We start from the raw sequence: 24978 nt of genomic DNA, 5'->3' as shown, positions 1-24978 counted from the left end.
GTGCAATCTTCAATATAGGCTGTAGAACCTAAGAGGTTGTGGAAAAACGTTACAAAGCTAAGCATCAAGTATTTCTTTTTCTATTCCTGTAAAATTTTAATTTGTAATTTTATTTTTTTTTTTTCTATTTTAATTCTTTATGTATGTTTATTACTGTATATCACTCAATAAAAGAATTGTATTTCAATGGATAACATCCCACTGTGGAATCCTGGGAAACGAGAATGCGGATGCTTTAGCAAAGAAGGGCAGCACTGCTACTTACAGACCTGTACTAAATCTACGTATTGAAGAGATTTATTAAATCTACATACTTAGACTTCAACAAACAAAATTTGATAACACAATCCCAAGGGAAAAAATGGAACTCTCTGCATCAAAATCCACAGTTAATTCCCGATTTACCACGAAAATCGTCTGTAGCTGCATTTAGATTGGCAACAGGCCATGATTGTTTGGCTAAACACCTGCATAGAATTGGAATATATCAGTCCCCTAACTGCCCATTGTGCAACTCAAACCAAGAAATGGATTCGGAACACCTCAAAATCTGTGCTTCATTGGCTGGTCATGATAATATCTTTGAAAAATATTGGAGTGCAAAAGGTCAAATGACTTTATTGTCAAACGCCTGGCATTAGAAAACAACAACAACAACAACATGTTTATTACTGTATGACATGACACTCTGGCACATTCTGCAGGACTTGCAGTGGCTTTTCTAATGGAAACTGAAGTAACTGTTTCTAGTTTCATTACAAATGTTTATTAAATGTGCGATTATTACATTTCTAGCCTCATAATGGGTAGGTTCTCTACATTTTTTTTATTATAATAATACGACCTATAATTTGAACTTCAGAAATCACAAGCTAACATCAATGAACAAGTTAAAGAAACATACTGCTAAACAATCTGTACTTGGACAGTAGGACGTAGGTGAACCCATACATGATTTGACAATACAGTGATATCATTGTTTTGTTAAGACAGCACGAAAGCCAATGTAACTTTCCCCTTACTTCAGGCCACATCACTGACATCTCTATGGGATGTGAAGTATGAATATGGGTAACTCATCTGGAAAGCCACATATAAATAGTAATATGTGTTACAAGAGCGGTATGTTGAAGTTTTCATGTTCGAGGAAAAGTTTGAAAAAGCGAATCGTAGTTGAGCTTTTCTAATTTCCGAGAATTGAAAGAAAACATACTGCTCGTGTATCGTACATTATTTTGTGCGAAGATCGTTTATTACATACCTGAAAGAGGAATTTCTAATTAGTTGCAATGAAATCTCCATCTTGGTTTCTATTCAATGACGGCAAATTTGCAAAACAAAAATATCTATCTTCAACATTGTTGCTTTAAAATGTTTCCAGCAGGCCGTGATATACGTCTGTCTTTCCCCCCCCCCCCCATTCTATAAATGCGAACTTAAAACAAACGGTAAGGTTATGTAATGATTTAGAGTTTACTTAATTTTTGCAAATATTTAAAAACAATAATTAACAGTGCAATTTAGGTGAAATTGCAGTGGTAAGTTTCCAATTTATAATTATTACTATATTGAACGTCTCTAAAAATAATATGTTAAAAGCCTAAAGCAGTAAAATCAATATGTCACTTAAGCGGTAAGAAGAGGGAAATTGTTATGTGTGTTAGGTTGGGAATACTGAATGTGGAATTTTTAGACTTTCTGCGGATTGGTTTTGTGCGGAAACCAAGCAAATACAAACGATCTTGCACAAAAGATGTTTTCCTTCCCTACGAGCAACATTCATGTAAGGTATTATCTTAGTACTAGATTTCCCTTGATCACTGTGTAGTATCACAAATGTTGCAAAAAAATGTGTCGCTTATAACTAAATGTTTATATTTTATTAACTAACATACGAATAAATACCTTATATTTCTTCTTGAGGTGTATGATCTCTGGCAAATGTACTATAGATCCTTCCATACTGAACACTCCCTCAACAACAATCAAAATTTTTTTCCATGGTCTGCGGGTGCGTGGTTGTCCATATACTACAGCATCTCTAAGAAGTTTCTCCAGACTGCGTACATCTATCAAATCAAATTACATGTTTTTCTATACATAAACAATACAGCACTATATTAATATATATATAATGAAATTATTCTTTTTAAAGAAAGGAATCACGTTTCAGAAAAAAAAAACACTTTTTCACATTATTATAAAAATTTAGTTCAAATGGACAATAGACAAACTAACACATTATATGCTTATATGAGAGAGGGGAGTAAGGCTATAAGAAAAATGTATTAGAAAAGAAGTGAAAAGGAGTTAGGGGGGAAGGACTACTCCATTTCAAATTCAAAAGCAATGCATTCTATAAAATTAAATATATTAAAGTAAAATTCCATGTTGCACTATAAAAAAATTGGTTTTCAGAGATTTTGATACAATGAAAATAAAATATTCACGCCTTATTTAGAAGTACAGTAAAATCCCTCTTAACCGAACTTCGATTAACCAAAATCCGGCTTACCTGAAACAATGTCGGGGGGGGGGGGGGGGGGCAGCTAATGTTTTGTTTATCCCTGCAATATTTTATTCATCCCCTATATCCCCCTGGTAGAGGAGAAGAGAAGGCCTGATGGCCTTATCTCTACCAGGTTAAATAAATAAATAAAAAAATAAATATAGCATGGCTACAAGTTTATGTGTCAATGTCCTCACAGCAATGCTACATCTGTTTTCCACCTCCATCCTCCATACACTTGTTTTGTGTAGTAACCAGGTGTGGCCAGTCTCATTAAGTGAGACATTCCTTTTGCCTCCCTCTTCCCACCTATGCGGGAATTACAGGATTATGGTGTATGCATTCAAGGTAAGTTTCCAATTTCTAATTAATTTTGGTTGTATTGCAGTTATCACGTTATCGGTACATCTTATTTTTTTTAGTTACGCGAGTGCGATGTTGAGTAAAAGAAAACGTGTTGTTATATCCATAAAAAGTAAGTTAGAAGCTGTGAGACAAGTGGAAAGTGGCGCAATCTTGCAAAATGTTGCTTCCAATTATGGAGTAGGAGTATCAACCATCTCTGGTTGGGTTAAATGTAGATCAAACTTTTGGAACATTCCTACAAAATACCAAATCAGAAAACAATGAAAGAAACTCAATTCGAAAAAATAAATGAGGCCATGTTTCTAGGTTCTTACAGGTGGCCTTGCGATATGTTGAAGAGAGTAGTGAAGTGACACCCGTGGATATTTTACTCATCAAGTGCTGGTGTAATATTGCAACTCGCAATCTGTGCTTCAGTGGCTGATCATGACAATATCTTTGAAAAATATTGGAGTGCAAGAGGTCAAATGACTTTATTGTCAAATGCCTGGCATTAGAAAACGACAACAACATATTGCAGCTCGCAAATGATGCGAGAAAGAGAGACAGAAGATAACTGATTATTGAATGTAAAATTGATGTGTAATTACAATATTAAATTCACTGAAATTTTGTTTATAATTTACATGTTTAATGATGTCCTTTCCTTCCCACTTTTACCGAAAATATTCCTCATCGATTATCCGAAATAGTTCTGCTCCCTTTATTATGGATAAATGGGGTTCTACTGTACTTTATGAATATGAAATCAATACATACTATTATGTCTGAACACTTTAATGGTGGCTCCAGAAAGTCGCAGCCCCAAGATGAGAGATGCATGGTTCTTCTCATCACTTAAAACCAGACATCCTGGAGAAACTAAACTTGGTAGATTTAAAGCATTCGTGGCAAATCCCATTCCAAACACAATAGCATCTTCTACTCCAAGAAATCGTGCAGTTGTCTTCTCCAATTCCACGATAAGAGGATGTGTTCCTATAATACAAATTACTGTGTGACTTTCATGCAAAAACAAGAAAATAATGGACAACGTAAGGAGGATACTGTCACTAAAGATTACTCACCAAGCTCTTGAACTGAGCTGCACATAGCACAACCATATGTTCCGATAGCTTCTACAGATGCATCTGCACAAGGACCCTCTTCTTGAGCAAATCCCAGGTAATTGTAAGAGCCAAGATTCAAACATTTGGTATAAGATCCAGTGTACCTGTGCAAAAATACATAAGGTTTCACAAGCGAAATTGCGGAATTGAAACCATTTAACACTTTTCAGTAACGTAGCATCCAGGGTTGAGTCAGAAAATACATAACATACGTGTATATTATACTGTAGAGCAGTGGTTCCCAACCTTTTTTGACTGACGACACACTTTACTGAACGCCCACGATATCGCGACACATTTACTTGATTTTAATAACAACAACAACAACAACAATAATAATAATAATAATAATAATAATAATAATATAACCAGTACTTTTCTTCTGGAGAAAAAGGCGGTAGAACTCTGTGTAGAATATTTTATAGCGGACGGGAAGATGATTACTATTCACTGCACGGGAATTTTGTCGTTTTTAACCTCCTTTTTGTCCAACTAAGACTTTCAAGATCTAAGCGGAATTCAAAGAAAAATTATATTAAAAACATAGTTATTCACACATATTTCGGTTCCATGATGAAAAATGCAACAAAAAGATGCCGGGACGACGTTTCAGTGTGTTCCGCCAGAAAAATAGCACTGAGAACAACTTCTATGTAGTGTCAGACATCCAGTGTTGTAGATAGGTTGATGTTAACAAATGCAATCGAAAATTCTAAAAGAACAAGCTTGAGTGGCATTAGGAGGGGGGGGGGGGAAGTATGCGCCAAAAATCCCAACCTTCTATTTTGGATGTCTGCTAAAAGATTTTTATTAACGTTTTTGAAAACTCGCCCATTTAAATTAATGTGAAGTCTGCGCTTGGTGGGTTGCACAAAGTTTCTCTGTATGTTGCTTTATGTTAAAAAAAAAAAAAAATGAAAAACTGAACTGAGCATTGCTGCAGGTGTTCACGTTTCATTGGTAAAGTCTATCTCAAAATAAAATGTACCATATCAAAGTCTTCGTTGCAAAAAAAGAGTTGTAAAGAAACTTTCTGGAAAACAACATAAAATTTATTTTTCAATTCCAAAATTTCGCGACACACACCATGGAGCTGTGCGACACACCGATTGGGAATCCCTGCTGTAGAATATCCAAAGTAGAATATTGCTTATTATTATACAATCAATGCATAGAAAAATTAATTTATGTTACAAGAATGAATTTGAGAATATTATAAGAACAGAATAGAGAATTTTATATATTAATTTGTAGTAAGAACATGTGGAGACAGAAGTACTGTCTGTATTTCAATTTACTATATAAAAATAAATGTTACAGTTTACATCAATTCTAGAATATCTGCTATAGCCTTAATTCAATTTATCAGTATTCAACACATGGATTACATTTAAGCTTTAGTATGTGGTACATATGCAACAACTTTCTTGACTTGTCTCTTTCTTGAGCAATAGTGAACATAAGACCAATTGCTGAAAATCTAATTGTGCAAAAGAAGCAGGAACATTTAAAATAAATGAAATTTAACAATTTTTCAGACTTGCACAGAGGGTGAGCACTTGTAATACTGTACGTAATTCTTTAAACATTCTTCAGAATTATACAGATTATTTGGAGTCTGTGAGATGACAATAAAGACTGAAAACCCAAGCATATGATTCATTGGTAAGTAACTCGCTCTCAAGCTTTCGTTAACAAATTACATGAATCAAGAATGCTGGGTGTGCCTAGAGTGTGTTGTATGAGCACATAATTCTACACATTCTCCACTTAAAAATAGCTTAGAAGTCATAAAGACCAAAGACCTGTAACAAAGATCTATATATATTCTTATATCTGTTCTACAGAACATTTGCATTGCCAGTTGCTGTTGTCTCTGCCTGCTATGACGACGACAATCATATAAGAGATGAACAAATTGTTTGTTATGATTCATCACATCCACACATGTATCCTTCTGGAGAGCGAATGCATTCAAAGTAGAGCTGTGCATACAGCAACATTCAGCCTGCCTGACCTGCTTGGACTGGTGAACAGGCAAGAGCGTATTTAACCCAACAGTAGAAGCAAGTTTATGAGTTGTGTTGTGTGCCGGGTTCCACATGAGCTTGCTTCTAGGATGGCAGGCTCTTATTGTGCCTCCTTTGTTTTGTTTTACTTGTAGTTAGCTTTCACAGTCAGTACTGGATTCAATAAATATAAAAGTTATGTCTAAGATAACTATTAACTTTTTATTTTATTGTTAATTTCAAAGTTTATTTCTCGTAAAACTTCAATTATGTGTGTGTGTGTGTATCTAATGCTCTGGATTTAACAATGAAGTCATCATCCTTCTTGCTTCCCAATATTTTGATGGAAGGTCCACAAATGTCCTAAGAGTTTCACAATTAGCCACGTGCTCCATCTCCATGTCCTCTTCTCTGGTGCACAGTAAGCATTTAGGTGAATTCAGTACTCCAATACGATGGAGTCAATTATTGAAATAGGTAAAAAAAACACTGTTTTTAAGGAGAAAAAAATATATCCAATAGACCCTGTCCTAACTTTAAGAACCCATCCCCTTCCAAGTATAAAATGGTCTCCAGTCTTTCGCGCACATTTCCACTAAAAAAATCTTTATCAGTTTTCAAAATATTTTAGCTATCCTGAACATTTCTTTCCACTTTACATAACATATGACGCAACATGCCTGAGGTACCTGTTTTCACTTTTAAAATATTTCCATACGTACTGCATTTCGCAGCACCCTCTGGCTTTAGTATTTCTTTTTCATTTACACAAAAGAATTTTTTCCAGGCTTCAGATCCATTCTTATTCCCATTAACCAAAACATAGTCTCCGCACCTTAACTTATCTTGCACTTGTTGAGAATCCATAGCGTACAGTTAAACTACACACAGGCTTCGTAACAGCCCATTGGGCTCGCTTGGGTCATACTAAGCTTGGTATGAGAAAGAGCAGGCATTGCCAGGCAAGCTGGCACTCGACCTGTTGTTCACATGGTCAAGAGCGGAATATCATACGTATTCTGAATGACATGGGGCAGGCAGGCTTGAAAGGGATAACGCGCAGCTCTAATTCAAAGTAACTTTTAAACTTTCCATGTCCGTTTACAAATTGTGTGAGGATGAACGCTGGTGAGAAGTATTTTGAGGATAGACGGTGGGTCACTGTCAGAAAAAATAAGTCTTTTGTGCGCTAATATGTTTTCGCGGGATATCAGCCGAGTTAAGATTTTGGAATGCTCCAAGCTTTCGACTGCTACCTCTGCAGCCATCTTCAGGGAAGTGATGTCCGAACAGAAAGTCGAAAGGTTATATAGATGAGGCTGTATTACCCGGAAAAATCTGCAGTGGCGCAACACAGCATAGAAAAGGAGCATAAAATACTGTTTGACCACACCAAGGTCATTAACAAATCAAGCCACTACTGGGATCGTACAATCAAGGAGGCCATAGAGATCAAGCTGGAGAAAAACAACTTTAACAGAGACAGTGGACTCCAGCTCAGTCAGGCATGGACACCGGCCTTAGACCAACTCAGGCCCTCTTACAATCAAGGTCATGAAGATCACGGACCGAGGACGGCAACCGATTCCAACCGGCGGAACAGGGCTCGCCGCCCGCCAAACTTCACGCAGCAATCCCGGGAGGGGCGGAGCTTACGAGCGATGACAATTCCCGGCCCCGGATTGGCCGATCCGCCAACCAATCCCGTTTCACCTGAGACAGCCACATCTATATAACCTTTCGACTTTCTGTTCGGACATCACTTCCCTGAAGATGGCTGCAGAGATAGCAGTCGAAAGCTTGGAGCATTCCAAAATCTTAACTCGGCTGATATCCCGCGAAAACATATTAGCGAACCAACGCCGAGAAAGCCTCAAATCATACATAAGTCTTTTGTGATCTTCCCATTTACTCTGCAGGTCCGTAAGTTGTTCCATTCAAGTGCCATTTCCTTTTTAAGTTTCTTCTAGATAAAGAAAATAGGAAGACTACATGCCATGATATTCAAACAAATAAGTAGTTGCTTATATTATCTTTCTTATAATGCATTATTATACAAACTTTTATTCTATAATTCTCTGCATAATTTCCTAAGTATGTTACATAATTATTCTATAAAATAATATTTTACGAGTAATGACCCAACTCTGATTAATATTGAAGTATTCATTATTCAGTAAAAGTTTTTGCAAAGCTGCAACAGCAATAGAATTTTCACACTGGTTGAGTTTTGTTTTGCTTGTAAGAACATTTTTTTAATCTTTATGGTTCCACTTTCGTGTCATTCATGTAGAAAGTAAAATAAAGTGTATTTATTAGACATTGATGTAGATGTTGTAGACATAGCGAATTTGTATAATATTTGGTAGCGATTGTACAGAATAGAAAATCAGATCCAGATACAACACTCCAGTTGCGAAAAGGAAACCCAAGCACATGATTCATTGGTAAGTAACTCGCTCTCAAACTTTCATTAACAAATTACATGAATCAAGAATGCTGGGTGTGCCTAGAGTGTGTGTTGTATGAGCACATAATTCTACACACTCTCCATTTAAAAATAGCTTAGAAGTCATAAAGATCAAAGACCTGTAACAAAGATCTATATATTGTTATAGTTGTTCTACAGAACATTTGCATCTACTGCATTGCCAGTTGCTATTGTCAATGAACATAGTAGCAGTTTACATAATTTTTGTTTATTCATTCATTTATTTTATTTCATAGATCTTACATGAGCAATGAAGCTTTAAGATGTGGAACAAGTCAAAATTTTACAATATTACAATTACAATTCTTACAAATTTTTACAGTTTTACAATTTAGTAATTTTCTACAATTTTGTGCAATTTTTACAATATTTTGGCGAGATGTAGTGAGATGAAGTGAGATCCGAGGATTCGCCAAAATATTACCCGGCATTTGCCTTTTGGTTGGGGAAACCTCGGAAAAACCCAACCAGGTAATCAAATCAAAGGGGGTGTAATCAAATCAAAGGGGTTGATGCCGAGGACTCATTATCACTCCACATTACCAACGAATATACTTAAAAAATGCATGTACATCCACCATAATAATGTTTCTGCAAGCTACTTAATAATAGAGAGAAATAAGGTGAAAAAGTATAGCAAGAAGAAGTGTTTAATTTATAGATGATTAAATATATAGGCCTACACTTGGACTGGACAGTAAAATCTACTATCAAACAACACGAACACCAAAACAAAGTAAGGCTTACAGGCTCTAATGCACACACTCCCATGTTGAATGCAGTACTACAAGACCACTTGCCCGTTTAAAAGCGTATATGTGTACAAATGTGGACATGTCAATTTTGTGCTGTATGTTGTGTAGGAACAGTCAGACATACCACAATGTGGGCTCGACTCTTCTCATCATGGGTGCGACTAACCTTGGAGAGTTCTTCCTGAGAAAATATCGAGTATAAGGAAATAAGAATGTAAATGTTAATATGAGATAGTATTTAAATGGTAAATACGATCCTGGAAGTGTTAATAATGTGTCAGTCTTGTTCCTGAAAGTCGTTTTCTTCTTATGTGAATTTCAGTAAAGTCCTTCATTAATTATCATACTCACTCAAATGTCCATCCATAATCTTGAGTTACCCTATCCTTAAGGACAACTTCTGCTCCTGGAACACTGGCTATAGGCTGATTCCAACAGTCACGAACCCGCCGATATACATAACGTAAGTAGAAACTTTCAAACCTATCAAATAATGGTACATAGCCCTGAAAAATAAATATATTTTCATTAATTTCATGTTCAAACTGAAGAAGTGCTATGCTTGACTTTTATATACGTCTATATTCTGTTTAATTTCTTTAGGGCTGGTATTATAAATGCCGTTTAAACCTTACGTTCAGTTTAAACTTAAGTTTTCCGTTCTGCTTCGTATTATAAACCTTAACTACCAGTTAATCTTGAGTTAACTTTAGTTTAGCTTGATCAGCAGTTTTCTGTCGTTTAAACTGCAATTAACTCCTCTTGACTGCAGTTCAAGGCTCAACAGTGCAAGATGGCGGTTCCCAAAATACAAACGGATATTGCAGATGTTTTCCAAGAACTTATGAGTGACTATATGTGAGTGATTAATATTACACAACGGCCAAAAATGTTTCGAAATAGAGTGCACCACTTCGAAATATACATAAATGAACATAAGTTTTAAAACAGATTGAGGCTTTCGAAGCAGACAGTCCTAACCTTCAGATTAGGCTTATAGTCCTAACCTTGTTTCGAAAAATTGAAACTCGGATACAACATGCAACAAAAAAACAAGATAGTGCAAAAATATGTGTTTTAGAGTTTGAATTTAAAGACTATTTGAAAAGATAAATGATTTCTTTTTTTATTTTTGAAAACATTCTGTTGAATCTCTCATTAGTTACTAGTTACGCAGCACTATTTTTCCTCTGGTAGTAGGCATACTGAAAACGATGGAAGATTTTGGAGGTGTCCGTAAATCTACTATAAACCTATTGTACATTGTACTGTGTGTGGCAGACAGTCTCCTGGTAGAATTTACTATGGAGCCTGATTTATAAACACACTAATAATATTACCTAATTTTACTAGACTCGTAAAAATAATTTTGTTTGACTGATTTCTTAATATGGAAGTTTTCAATTTTGCACGTAATAATGGCGTTAATTACATATATACTTATATTTCTGTAATATAAAGTATTATTTACTTCATATTCCTAGTAGACAATTGAAAAGAAGTAGGAAAGAACAAATAATTCCTACATAAGTGGCAAAAAGAATTAAAAAGGAACATTTGTTTTATATTACAGTACCTATGGGTGTCTTTATAAATCTGCTTTATTTTAATTTATTTACAGCAATATTTAAGCAAATACACTTCATATTAACATTACCATCACGAACTTTTTGTGAACAGCAAAGTTGAACGTCCAGAAAAAGTTCGCAATATTTATTTACTTATTTTTTTTAACCAATGGCAGGTACTTATTCACCAATTTACCGACAGGGTGCGCCATAGGAGACTGGTCTACACTACACCCACAATGAGATGGTTATGGAGATTTGTTGGGATGCCACAAGGGAACCGAAGCTTTCCAGAGAAAACTCCTATCTTATCTGAACCACGGGCTTCCTCAACACAAGTTAATAAATTGGGGGTACACCAGAGATCGAACCCAGGTCCGCAGGATTATAAGTCCAGCGCTCTAGATGCGAGACCACCGTGGCAGCTTCGAGATATTTGTATATACTGCAAATCTATTTTTACGAGTAACAGAGCATGACATGCAAACAAGCATTAATACCTATACTTTATTAATGTGTTGTTATCAATACTCTACAACTGTGCAGATTGTACACTTTAATAACCTAAGTGAATTATATAAAGACAAAGACATATTTAAAATATAATTCTCTATTCTGATTTTGAAATAGCAGGTGTAGCTTCAATTGTAAAATCTTAGCTGAAAACACAATGTGAAATGAACCTATCATTTTATTTTATTTGTGCATTCCGCAATACTAATGCCACAGAGCTTATCATGCTCTGTACAATGAGTCAGTTATCTTGTTAGATAAGCTGATGAAGAGAGGCTGAACTCACTCTGTGTCACAATTTTATTATGCATGCGTACATGCAGTTAAGCACAATGTTTTCCACTTAACTTGTAACTTTAAGAAAATAAGTACTTAATAATTAATAATAATTTATTTATTTAATCTGGCACAGCTAAGGCCAGTAGGCCTTCTCTTCCGCCCAGAAATGCCACATTACCTTCTCTTTTTATTCAAAATATGCATATTCTTACATTTGTTTTTTTTCATTTGAAATGTTTTAAACAAATAACTGTCCTGACCTTATGTTAGGCCTACATAGTTATATGATATCTAATTAAAAACCTCATTATTAGAAAATAACAACTAAACTTTTTAAACTGTGCTGGCCTCTATAAAATGCTAAACAGAGTTGAAATTTAACATTATCTCACCATTTTAATGACCTGGAATATATTATTTTTTTATTTTTAATTCTGATTGAGGTTCTGGCTGATACGTACATCTATTGTCAAGCAGAACATCTCACTTGACAATATGTGTCAGAAGAAGAAAAACTGTTTGTATGCATCTGAAGTCTGAATAGTGTAATATGTAGCTAGTCAGCGATGTATGCAATGGAGGGGGAAAGAAACCAGCCACCTTACCCCATTATCTCCTGGCCTAGTTGCCTCATAAGTGGTGCCTTCTTGGTATCACTTGTGAGGTTCAGACCTGTCTTCGAACAGTTGACTAAACAGCAACAAATTTATCACCTAATTGTCGTGTTACAGAAGATGAATATTGTATATGCTAAATAAATAAAAGCAATGGTTTTTCTTCTCTCCCATGGTACTTTCTTCCTTCCTATTATTATCCTCTCATCTCGCTCTTTCATCTGCCACTCTCCATTCGACTTCAATTAAATAATTATTAATATTGGCCTCTTATTAAAGACAAATGAAAAATTTGCTCCCTATTTACTTACTCTGTCCTGTTGACGTGGCTAATATAATTAAATCTGACACTAGAATAATAGCAATACTTTTAAATGCAATTTGGAATACGGTAATAATGCAGCCCACATTTACAATGGGATCCCTTGAATTGAACTGAATTCAAATGGAGTTGCTTACTCTGGAACCTTTTTGTTTTCAAATTAATGTAACAAACCCTTGCTTACTTATGCCTTTTTAAGGAATCCTGAGGTTCATTGCTGTCCTCACATAAGCCCGCCATTGGTTTCTATCCTGAGCAAGATTGATCCAATCTCTACAAAAATATCCCACTGCCCTCAAATCCATTTTTTTATTATCCTCCCATATATGTTTCGGTCTACCCGAAGGTCTTTTTCCCTCCACCCTTCCAACTAACACTCTATATGCATTTCTGGATTTGCTCATATGTGTTACATGCCCTGCCCATCTCAAACGTCTGGATTGACAAACAAACCCTATCTAACTAAATTAAAATTACAAGAAATCAAGTTTTTTGGTGCTATGTGAATGCTAAATTTAAAAATTTAATAAAGGACTGCTAAATACTTAAAATTAATTTTTGTAAGCATTCAGGTTTGTGTATTGATGATATAGGTCTAATTAATATTTCTGAAAAGCTGAAGTTTAATCACAATTTTAGAAACTGAAAGACTTCATGCTTAAAACATTTTCGGTAACTTTAAAGTGGATTACCATGTACTTACATCTCTGTTTCTTTCCCGAGCAACTTTAGGGGTGAAGAATAGTTGATTCAAATATCCTAGGAACATCAGCAAGTAGAATCCAAGATATGTCATCATCGCTGTATACAGTGGAACCTCTTCAAAACTTTCTTTAGACTTCTCAGGTTTTTTCTTTGGCGGTATATTATTTGTCCCCTACAAATGAAAGAAAAATTAATGGGCAAATTCTTCAAATATGCTGCTCACGAAAAGCTAAATTAATGGTAACAAGAAATGGAATTTCCTACAAATAGTTGTTACATATTACTAGAATTGGTTTGCTACACTATTCAAACAATTGAAATAGGCTATACAAGATTAAAAGTTCTGAAAAGCTAGTTCATTTTCGTTCGTTTTTATTAACATTCTGTTCTATCACGTGGAGTGGAAAAAATTATTTGGTTTTTCTATAGTATGCGACACTTAAACTTCTGCATTTTTTTAAGTTCAACCATTCGGAAATCTGACAGGTTAGGCTTTCTATATGCCTTGCATATACGAATCTGTGACAGGTTAGGTTAATATAGGCTTTTAGTATGCCTTGCATATATGAATCTGGGATAGGTTAGGTTAGGTTAGTTTAGGTTTTTGATATGCCTTGCATGTATTAATCGAAGTGAAATGTGCGTTTCGCATTCATTTTGAAGTGTTCTACCTCTTTATTTTACGTGTTAAAGAATCACGTTCAGGTTATCTACACCGATCAATTCTTTCCAATTTTTAGCTATTTTCTAAATTTTTTCATTTCAACCGACGCCCTATATGCATTATACAAATTCCAAACTACCTTCGCCCTGGCAATTAGGCTATTTTCCCACTTTTTTCGTCAAAAAATCTTCAGTGTCGCGTGTTATACAAAACCCAATGATTTTTTTTTTTTTACTAACAGCGAAGTTGCATTACAGAAATTAAGAATAACCACATTAAATACAATGACATATTATGGGATTTTAAATAGGCAACCAACAAATTCAAATAGAAGTCCTGTTTTATAGCCTATATACAAACATGGTGACAATAACAAACACAATCTCCACAACTACATTATTACAATTATTTTTCTCTACTGTCTCACGAAGCTTTTAACATTATTAAACAACTATCCTTACTAGGCCTATATTTTAGTTGTTTAGACCGCGTAGGCTACGCAAGATTTTGCAGGATATCAATGTGAAAGTTTTTTATAAACATAAAAGTCTACATTTCTGCAATGCTCAACTGTTAAAACCGGGGTTGTTTAAAATTTAAACAAGGAGGACAATATACATAGGCAGTTTTATAATACTATACGTTGCATATTGCTCTTTTTTTTTTTTTTTTTAAGGAAATCACTATTCTGGCAACCAGAAGAAAGGAACAGGAAAAAAAGACCTAATGAAAATTGGATGGACGGAGTAAGAAAAATATGCAACTGAAAGGACTACAAGATTCAGATACCGGTACATTAGGTAGGGAACAACGATGGAAAAAAATTAAATGAACATGACATTTTGTTTGGTTAAGGAAAAAATACAGCACTGTAGAAAGTTCTGGGATAATAAATAGATAGAAATCACTATTCTCACGCAACGCCCATTTAGATTCATTCTGCAATAGTTAGGAACATATTATTACGGTAATAATTTATTTGTTAGCCAATGATTTTCATAGTTAACTAAATTACTAATATAACATATTGATGTCTGTAATTAAGATAGCTACGGTACTGCAGGAATGCGAAATTCCATACGATATAAACCGAAAAAGCCTTGTGCCCTGTCACGTACTAGCATTCATTCTTTATCAATAAAGAGTTAAAATTTAATATAGCTATATTACTGAAATTGTCGCCGTTTATGCGAAACGATTACACTAACAATCTTCCAATACACACTAAAATAAAAACTGTTAGATTAAATACCGGCTCTTTATATGCAAACTGTGTACGGAAACTTACATTAATTATACCTACAACATATTACAATGATGATATATATTTTAATTTAATGCAACGTTTCATCATTTTCTCATATTTCTATTTCTGTAAAAGGGTCGTCTTGGTAAACAAGAGGCTAGACCAGCCCCTTTTTGCCTGAAGCAAAATACGGCCCTTGGAAAAGTTACCACACCCTCTCACGATTCAGACTAGGTCAAGTTCAAAATCACTTACATTTTTATTTTCCAGCATTGCTAAGCACATTCAAACACAATTTCAAAAACTTCAGAAATGAAATTGATGATAACAAGATTCGACATATAATTGCACATGTGTATCGTTTGACAAACAGTTTAAAAAAGCGGTATACCATCCTGGTAACAGCGGCACACTTGTTGCAGTGTGATTCCTCTACTTTATTTCCTTAATTCAATACATACCAATACTTGTCCATTTTTTAATGGTTCTGATGTTATATTCAGTTTCCCATTCACTTCATTCAGACTTCGTTTGCCATTCTGTTCATTTGTCTTCGAGGAGCACACCACACCGTTCGCAGCCATGTTAGAAGCAAATGTAGAACGCGAGCGCCGCAGTCGGGGATTGGGCGTCATAACTCTCGAGAAGAACGGTATGCGCACGCTCGAATTCAGGTTGGATACTGCAGAAATAAACATATACATATAATCAATTAATAACAGTTTATTTTGCTTAAAAATACAGTCAAATAGTTTGATATCCAGTAATTTATTGTGTGGTAATAATTTCATTATTTGTAATATCCAAGTCATTGTTTTGACATTGTTCTGTGCCCCTCCTTGTGAGTCATCCTGCTAGAGGGAGTGCGTGATTTTACCGGCTTTCGCTCGTGACATTTGACAGCTACAGCACACGGAGGAGGATATTCCTATACTCATTTAGGTATCGTACCATAAGAAAGTGTACAAGTGATAGTTGTGAAATAATTTGTGCAAAATATTCTGTGCATTTAATATCTCAATATGGATACTACGAAGTTGCAAAGCGAAGATTTTAAAGAGCAGGTGAGCAATATCAGTCCCTCCCATCCATCTGAAGCAACAGGAATGCGTAGGGATAACGAGTCGATTGATGATTTTGAGCATTTAGAGCCGGAATCATCCCCTGTAAAAGAATTTCAAGGGCCAGGTACGCAGAATAAGATGGACAGTCTTTCAAATCTCGAACCTGAAATTGTTTCGGAAATAGGTCACGTTGCTTCTTCAGTAGGACAAAACACGTCAGACTTCTCGTTCCTTCCAGCTTCCAAGCTAGAATCTGCTGCTGATGCTAAAAATATTCCAGAATTTGGAGATGGAAAATTTAATTTGTCTTCCGACACATTGATCGATTCATCTAAACCTTTAATAGGAGGCGATGATGTTATTAAATCTTCCGAACTTCCAGAACAACTGTTACCTAAGGAGACCCAAGATCTGTTGTTAGGATTGTCAACAGGATCTGCTTCCAAACCAGAAGCTGATCAGTTGATATCAACAGGTGAAAAACTGGTGTCTAAATTTGATTCTGAATTTGATGCCAGTAAACTAGACAACCAGAAAGCTCTTTCGCAAGCATTTATGGATACAGAACGAGAAGAGGCATTGAGCAGCCATGCTGACATACCTGGCAAGTTCACTGCAGAAGTTGATTTCTTGAAATCTGAAATTAAATCTGATGTTCCGGAATCGGATTTTGGAAACCTGCCAACAGAACCCAATCCTTCTGACGATCAGACTTCTTCTTCATCTCAAGACATTGGCAAGTACCATGATAACTTTCAAGATTCTGATTCTGTACTGATTCCTTCAAAGTCAGATCTTAGGCTTAAAGAAAAGTTTTCAGATGAAATTGGTTCTTCAAAATCCTCTCTCAGTGTCCAAGATGACGATGATGATCTTCCTTTCCACGAAGAAAAATCTCAAGAGGAACCAGAACTTGAAGTAAAACCCACATCAGTAATTGCTGAACCCCTCGTTAAACTATTACCCAGTGCTCCTGAACCAGTGAAGCCAGTTGCAGCCGTTTCTGAGCCAGGTTTGAAACCAGAGACAGTTCCTGTTGCAGAGCCAAATATTAAACCAGTTCCAAGCGCCAAGCCCACACCAACAGAGTCAACAGTGAAGTCTAATATAGAAGACGATGAGGAAATCAAACCGATTCAGCTCTTCCATTCCATGGGTCTTGGTAAGTACATGTTGCATTTACTGTGAGGTAGATAATTTGCTAAGTATTCGTTAAGGTCAAATTATGATTATCAGTTTTAATCCACGGAAAAATAACATTGTAGTATGTACATATACCGGTATCCAGTCATCTTGGAAGCAGTCCCATTGGTTGGTGTAAACAAAGAAGGGCCATATCTTAAAGCTTGATGTTTGTGGGAAGTAATTGGTGCCCATTGGGGAGTGCTTCCGTAAGGGGCAGTGTCATTTCCTCTAAGGTTAGACCCAGTTTAGGTGTGTGTGTATTAATCGAAAATTAGGGGCTAGAAAATATTGAGAATAGGACGCATTTTTATATGACATTTTTTTCGATTAATACACACACACATCTAAACTGGGCTCTAACCTTAGAGAAATGCCACTGCCACTGCCCCTGTACGGAAGCACACCCTCTATGAAGAGCAACCTTATGTTGTGGTGGTGGTGGTTGTGGTATCATCGTTATGGTCTTGTCGACACTATCAGCTGAAGACAACCTAAATTACTAACATAACCGTGGTTTGATGCCCAATAGATGTGTAATTTTCTGATGGTAGGCTGCTTGGGATAAGTTACCTATGAAAAATTTCGGATCTTTGAGTTTAACTTCACTTTCATAAAGCTATCACTTTAATCACAGTGTGGTCTGTTTGGTTTCAGATATTAGGATACAAACACATCATTTGCTTCATTGATATCGATATGATTTTAAACTAAAAAGAAGAAAGGAAGGTACGGTACTTGGACATTAAATACTTTCAATCTTGCCCAAGTCTGCCGTCTAAAATAAATAGCCTACTTAGCTATTTTTCAAAAGAAGGAAATATTTAATCAGAGCTGCTCTCAGATACTATCAATGCTGACCGAAGATACGTATTGTTCATTGCAGTTTTTCTTGTTCAGAGTTTCTCCAATTCCAGGGATCCCTATTCATTGCTTGTATTGTGGGGCATATTGTTTCATCCAGGAATTTACTATTATATTAATATACTTATACATTAACTGGTGAATGGAGTGAAGTTAACTCATTTTGCTTTTCACACCGACCATAATATTAGCAGTAATTACCAAACAATTTTGAATTGATACCACAAGAAACCATGAAACAACTAGCTTCAGTTCCATCCTTCTGCTCCACAGATTTTACCCTTCGATTCACCAAGATGTGAGCCCAGTTTTGTCATGAAAAATTGATGCACTAGCCACTTGAATAAGGTTCTGTTCAATTTGTATTATTGCTCATAAATTTCTAGTACTGGTAAATATATTGTTAATTATTAGCGCCAGTAGAACCTTATTAAGTGCTGTATAAAATATGAAGAACCATTTCACATTAATTAATTAGATTTCCCCCAGTTACTTGGGTACTTAACTTCATTTCACATACCTGCAATCTTGTCGGGGCAGGCTTATGTTGTTTTATTTCTTGACATTCGTACGGTAGTGTTTTTCAATGCATCTGCATCTTTGTAAGTCTTGTAATGTTATGGAATCTGAATTTCTCGCTTGTCTCGTAAGAAAAGCAAAGTCTATCTTTTTACGAAGAAAAATTAAATCATAGTGTAATGTTCAAAGATGGGTTAAGTTGTCCTGACAGCCCCAAATCTATATTTTTAACATCTAATATCTAATACTGTTAAATTAGTTATTTTTCTTTCTACAATATTCAACGAACTGTAAACATTTTTAGAAGTTTGGCAATAATATAAGAAACCATATTTTAATTAATTTTCTGAGTGAGATATCAAAGAATAAAGCTTACAGGGCTTGTAGGTAACTACATCTACTTGCGAAGCAGGGTACCTGGACAATGAAATTTCAGGTAATGTTAAATCTTTACAATAGCGTTACCAAAGGAAGGTGGATTAGCAAGGAACGCCCGTTAAAACATGGGAGAGACGGGGTTTGGGTGGGTTAGTGACATTCGTAGACAATTGTAAGTATATGCAAGGCATATCAAAAGCTTAAACTAACCTAACCTAATTTGTCACTGATTCGACCTTACGAAAACTTGCCTTTCCTCTGTGATCACTACCTTAATATGGTAACGCAATTGTTAAGAAATGTCTGGGTAATTTTATATGTAGCCTGGTGCCTGAAGGACAGAGTTTCTGTGGACCTTGAATATACGAAAAGAGCTTCAGCTTAATTTTGTTTCGAAGGCAGCTACAGTAACGATTGTTGCCAGAAAATTGGGTAATTATTTACTTAAACGATACCGTAGTTATTGACGTCCCCAATGTGCCCCAAGAGAAACTAACGGAAGAGGTTAGGAATGGGGAGGTTTTAGGGTGGGGATAAACTTCAGACATCTACACGACAGTCAGATAAGTGTTGCATTTTTCACATAATGCATAGTGTTTGTGACATAGCATCTTTTAAAATATAACCTAAGAAAATAATATAACTAACCTAACCTAACTCAACCAAACCTAACCTAACTTCTGGAGAGTAAGGAGTAGTCTGAAGCAAGGCTGGATGGACGTCACACAGGAAGAAGTAGAGAAATAGAACTGTAGCTTATCGCTGAAATAAATAATTACGGAAAATTAATAAATAAGGTTGTAATATAGTTTGTAAATTTCCTTTTATTCTCACTATGTTACTTTCCTCTGTTTGCAGTAGGCCTAGTGAAATCTGTACCAATTTTTATACAAACATTCTTCCTTGTAAGTTATATGTGTCACAATGATACATTCAGACTATTTTATCCCATCACATTTGATAACATTACAGTTCACTGAAACTTTTTGCTTACCCGTGCTTTAAATGTAACATAAATAGATCATCTTAATTATGTTATTTGAATTTTACTCTTTCTGAAGAAACTCTTAAAAATATTCTAATATAAATTGTGATTAACTTAGGCCTATAGCAAATATATTAAGCTATCGGCACATTTTAAATTAATATGAAATTTGTAAGACTCTTCACACCAATTTCTTGATGTGGGAGACTTAAAAAATGTGCATATACTGTGTATGGATGCAAATTAGTAATTATATCAAGAAATCAGATTATTATTTGTAGAATATAGTTAAATTGAAATATTACAACAATCTTTCTGGACTGTATACTTTTTTAAATGGTGTAATGTGTGTTTTAATATAACTGATTTTGAATAACAACTTAGGAAATGTAAGCTTTATTATGTAATTAGTATTCTTCATGACAGAGAGATGCAACCCCATATAGGCCTATAATTACCTACCTTTCGTTAGACATTAATTCAGTGAAGTCCACAACTTTATCTTCATGACTTTATCGCTTTACCTTTTTCATTAATTTCAACATTTTATCAGTAAGCACTGTGTGTTGGCACAGAATATTAAATAGATAAGCCAGTATAATATCAGTGCTTTCGTATTCCTGTTGCATTATTTTTTTATTTCAGCGCATAATTTAATACATTTTGTTGTTCTCGAAAACTGTTCAGTCTCATGACCTTAAATCTGTAGGCCACATGACACATCTCTCATTTGTCCACACCTGTGGAGTAACGGTCAGCGCGTCTGGCCGCGAAACCAGGTGGCCCGGGTTCGAATCCCGGTTAGGGCAAGTTACCTGGTTGAGATTTTTTCCGGGGTTTTCCCTCAACCCAATACGAGCAAATGCTGGGTAACTTTCGGTGTTGGACCCCAGACTCATTTCACCGGCATTATCACCTTCATTTCATTCAGACGCTAAATAACCTAGATGTTGATACAGCGTCGTAAAATAACCCATCTCTCATTCATATTTAAATTAAAATATAATTTTATTCCACTTTCTTGTTTATTTTATTTTATTTTGGATGTTATAAAGTGTCTGTCCGCTTTCTGTTTTGCTCTAGTGTAATTTATTCTCATTTTATTTTTGATTTTGTACAATGGTTGAAACCCAGTGCTTTAAGTGCACAATTATTGATTTGGTTGTGGCGACCGTAATTTATTCTCAGACACTGATGGCAGCGTGAAAAGCTTTGATGCTGTAAGTTATTGAAGTATGTAAACTGGATATAATTACACAGGATTGATAAATTGTCAATTTTATGAGAAATTAAGTAGGTATTGGTGTATAATTTGAAAATAAATTTTTATTTATTTACCTATTTCATACACTGTATGTGCTTAACAAAAGGGCAGGTGAACCTTCATCATTTTTTCAGACTTCTTACTATTCAGTTTGCCTTCTACTCAATTCAAACTATCAAGTGAATTGGATGGGCAGGGTTTACTTTCAGTTCATGGCATTGAAATTGCTCTACAACCCACCTAGCTTCATATCCAATAGGTCTGTCTTTTTATCTCGGATAAAATAACTGGAGTGTGAAGGTGACCAGTCTGCCTCCATGTAGTACAAAGGAGTGTTAGTTCCCTCTTCGCCCCTTACATGGTTCTTCTGACTAATCAGAGGTATACAGTTACTTATTTATGCATGGACGATTAAATTTTTGTCTCGGAATGGTATATGAAGCGACTCAAATATTTTATTCTTGTCATGCTGTACCCTTTATAAGAATAAGCTTTTGATCATTGTGTTTGTCCTAACCACAATTCGAAATTGAAGAAAAAGAAGATAGGAGGCGTTCTGTAATTTTTGTATGTAGCCTACAATATATACGAGTATAATATTTTCCATCTTAATTTTTTCTACTTCACTTTGTAAAGATTAATAGATTACTTACACCTATCATTGCCATTGATAGAGGAACTGACACAGCAATTATCATTGATCCCATTGTGCCCTTTGAAATTGCAGTTGAACAACCCATAGCAATACATTAAGAAAAGAAGACCATCTATGACCCTACAATTGAATATTTAAGGGATTATTATTATATAGCTACAAGGACAGATTGAAGTATTTGGATTATTGTTCGGAGCAAGGGGAACAATTCCAAAATTCTCAATTGAATGTGTCAAGTCTTTTGGAATTCCTTTAAAAATTTTGAAAATTATTGCTGTAGACGTAATGAAATATTCTGTTCAGGTTTTACGTAATCACCTGTACACCTAAGTTTCTTTATATTCTATCTGATTACTAAAAATTATTGAATAAACGTACTTTCCCAAGGGTAGCTTCCATCTGAAAATAACAATCATTACATAAATGTTTATTTTTATTTTTATTTGTTTAGTATGCTGTGTCGTTTGGCAACCCTTACTGAAGGACAGCTACCCTTGTGGGATTTATATATATTATGTGTATGTGAACTTACATTATTCAATCTTTTGTATTATTCAGTCTTCTGTTTATTTTCTACCTTTCAGAGTTTTGTGTATTTTGCGTGTAAAAACTTCATATAGTACCATATATGTTTACTTTCCTTTTATAATATTTTTACGGAGGCCTATTTCATAACCAATATTGACCCATGTAGTATGTCTATTGTATTGTTTGAAATAACTATATTATTGTTTCTTTTGTAATTAGTGATATTATTTTACTTCCCTAATATTCAGATAAAGATAAACCTTACCTTTTATCTTTATTTATTTACATTATTCTGCTCCAAGGTCTTGTCGCGATTCTGGGAGTGTTGCTGTTGTACTGTATATTCCGTGGAAATTGGGGTCAATCCGGCATTCGCATTGAATTTTACTGAATATAAGTTATATTTAGTCGAGAAGAACGACGGAAGACCTCGACCATATTGATCGGCACCGGGGATCGAAACCGCGACCTCCCGAATGCTAGTCCAGTGCGTTACCACTGAGCCATCTCGCTACATCAAACATTTATTTGAATCGTCATCATTTCCCTAGTTTAGTAGTTGCTGGATTGCCATGATCGTTACGGTCAGACTTAGTCGGATACATCAGATCACCAACGATCGGTCCAGCTATGTATGAATTACATCCGTCAAATAGCTTAGAAGAAATGGCTGTGCTATAACCGAGACGGACAGACAGACGGTATGTCAAAAAATCGTATTTTCATTCCTGAAAGTGCTGAATGTTTATATTTCGATAAAAAAAATTGATGTCTCTCCCTCATGTGGTAGCTACTAGGTTACGTCCATTTCCAGCATTAATTCTTCAAAGTTCTCCAATGTTCCTTCAAATGGAACGGCGAAAATCGGAACGAGACAAGTGGCCAATAGGTTTTGAGCTCACATACACATTTCCTCTTAGTTTAAATTTCCTTTGCAAGGACGCGTCGTTTTCAAGGAAGCTTTTTCGCGCACTACCTCTTAATTGTTTCTTTTCCCGTTCCATTCTTTAATTGATTGATTCAGCTATTCAGATCTGTGTATTCACTCGGGTTTGTCAGAGTAGATAAAAATAGTCTATTAATCTACCGACATAATCGCGTGCTTTTTGCGGGTACAAACAATGTATAATATATTGATTTCATACAAGTACAAAATAATAAAAAAAATTAATCACGCATGTTTCACTATATAGTCGCTGTGGTAGAATGAATCAATGGAAAACTATAGAGGAAACGTGGTCTAAGACGCGTTCATGCAAGGGACAGTGTGTAAGAAACAATGTGAGCTCCGAGGTTCACTGTTGCATTCTACGAATTTATAATGGTTTGAAAGGCGAATCATACTAGGCAGAATTAGAGCGTTAGACAAGGCATGAACACATTCATTATCGCCAGTTGCTTTGATGATGTTGACCGCGATAATCAACAGTGACCATCTTAATGTAAGTTTGAAATCGAACTCGGCCTCGTAAGAAATCTATGGAAACTACAACCGAGGAAGTGAAGTAAAAAAAAAGTAAATCCATGGTGCTACAGCCCATGAAGGGCCAAGACCGACCAGCCGGCTGCTGGCCTCACGTCCACATGCCGAAGCAGAGGTGGATGATCATCCAACCAGAATAGAGGTATTGTGTGGTTAACACGATGATCCCCCCAGGCATTATAGCTGGTTTGCGAAACCGGATTTTCGCTACCTATCGTAGCTCCCCAAGTGCATCACGATGCTGGGTAGGCACCCACTGGCCGAAATTTCATAAGAAAATTTCTTCCCCCATGAGGACTCGAACCAGCGCGCATTCCGTAACGCGAGTCCTAGGCAGGATTCGAATCTCGGAATGGTTGAATTACTTGGTTTTCGAGATTTTCTGAAACTGTAAGGCGAATGTCAGGTGATCCCGTGGGCCATCCTCGGACTTACATTTCCAAAATAACATCTCGCTGTTAATGATTTGATCGACGCAAGGTAACTGCAGTTGATACAGCATTCTCAACTTAACCTATTAGAAACAACTCAGACTGGGTGAGGTTTTCAATTTAGTAGACTAGCCAATAATTGGTATTTTGGTTGACTCTAATACATATATTAATTATAAAAGAAAATTCAACAAAATTTTGTATACTGGTCAACTAGTGTGTTGCCATCTAGTTTACTCGACCAAGGCTAGTGGAGCCATGGGCGTAATGTGAACTATCGCGATGCGGTACTACAAACGCAGGAGCAGTAGCGCACGGCTCTGGGCTACAGGACTCCACTGGCCTTGGTCGAGTAATATTCAAGATTCAAAGTTCACTCGTATTTACGTTATGCAGTATATTTGAAGTAGGCCTACAAATATTACGAAAGATTTGGTTATATATAATTAGTGACAAGCAAATTATGACATTTAAT

The 24978-nt window shown here is 35.6% G+C and overlaps 2 protein-coding genes across 3 annotated transcripts in view; one reads left to right on the top strand and one right to left on the bottom strand.

Annotated features, from left to right (window-relative positions):
- The window catches only part of lace (serine palmitoyltransferase long chain base subunit), a 151630-nt gene that overhangs the window by 17048 nt on the left and 109604 nt on the right, over window positions 1-24978 (bottom strand). For both annotated transcript variants that reach the window (XM_069821867.1, XM_069821868.1), the window contains exons 2-7: window positions 15612-15832; window positions 13239-13412; window positions 9591-9745; window positions 3943-4088; window positions 3635-3853; window positions 1906-2069 (exon numbers count right to left, since the gene is read on the bottom strand). In XM_069821867.1, the coding sequence (XP_069677968.1) occupies window positions 1906-2069; window positions 3635-3853; window positions 3943-4088; window positions 9591-9745; window positions 13239-13412; window positions 15612-15832 (1079 nt within the window). The remainder of the gene's footprint in view (window positions 1-1905; window positions 2070-3634; window positions 3854-3942; window positions 4089-9590; window positions 9746-13238; window positions 13413-15611; window positions 15833-24978) is intronic.
- The window catches only part of LOC138696649 (reticulon-1-like), a 261158-nt gene continuing 252187 nt past the window's right edge, over window positions 16008-24978 (top strand). Inside the window, exon 1 of the mRNA XM_069821869.1 lies at window positions 16008-17376. Within this exon, the coding sequence (XP_069677970.1) occupies window positions 16173-17376 (1204 nt within the window). The 5' untranslated portion in view covers window positions 16008-16172. The remainder of the gene's footprint in view (window positions 17377-24978) is intronic.

This window comes from Periplaneta americana, chromosome 3 (assembly GCF_040183065.1).
Source record: "Periplaneta americana isolate PAMFEO1 chromosome 3, P.americana_PAMFEO1_priV1, whole genome shotgun sequence".
Taxonomy (NCBI): domain Eukaryota; kingdom Metazoa; phylum Arthropoda; class Insecta; order Blattodea; family Blattidae; genus Periplaneta; species Periplaneta americana.
The sequence above is the reverse complement of the archived record's forward strand: the minus strand, read 5'-3'. Positions and strand labels throughout refer to the sequence as shown.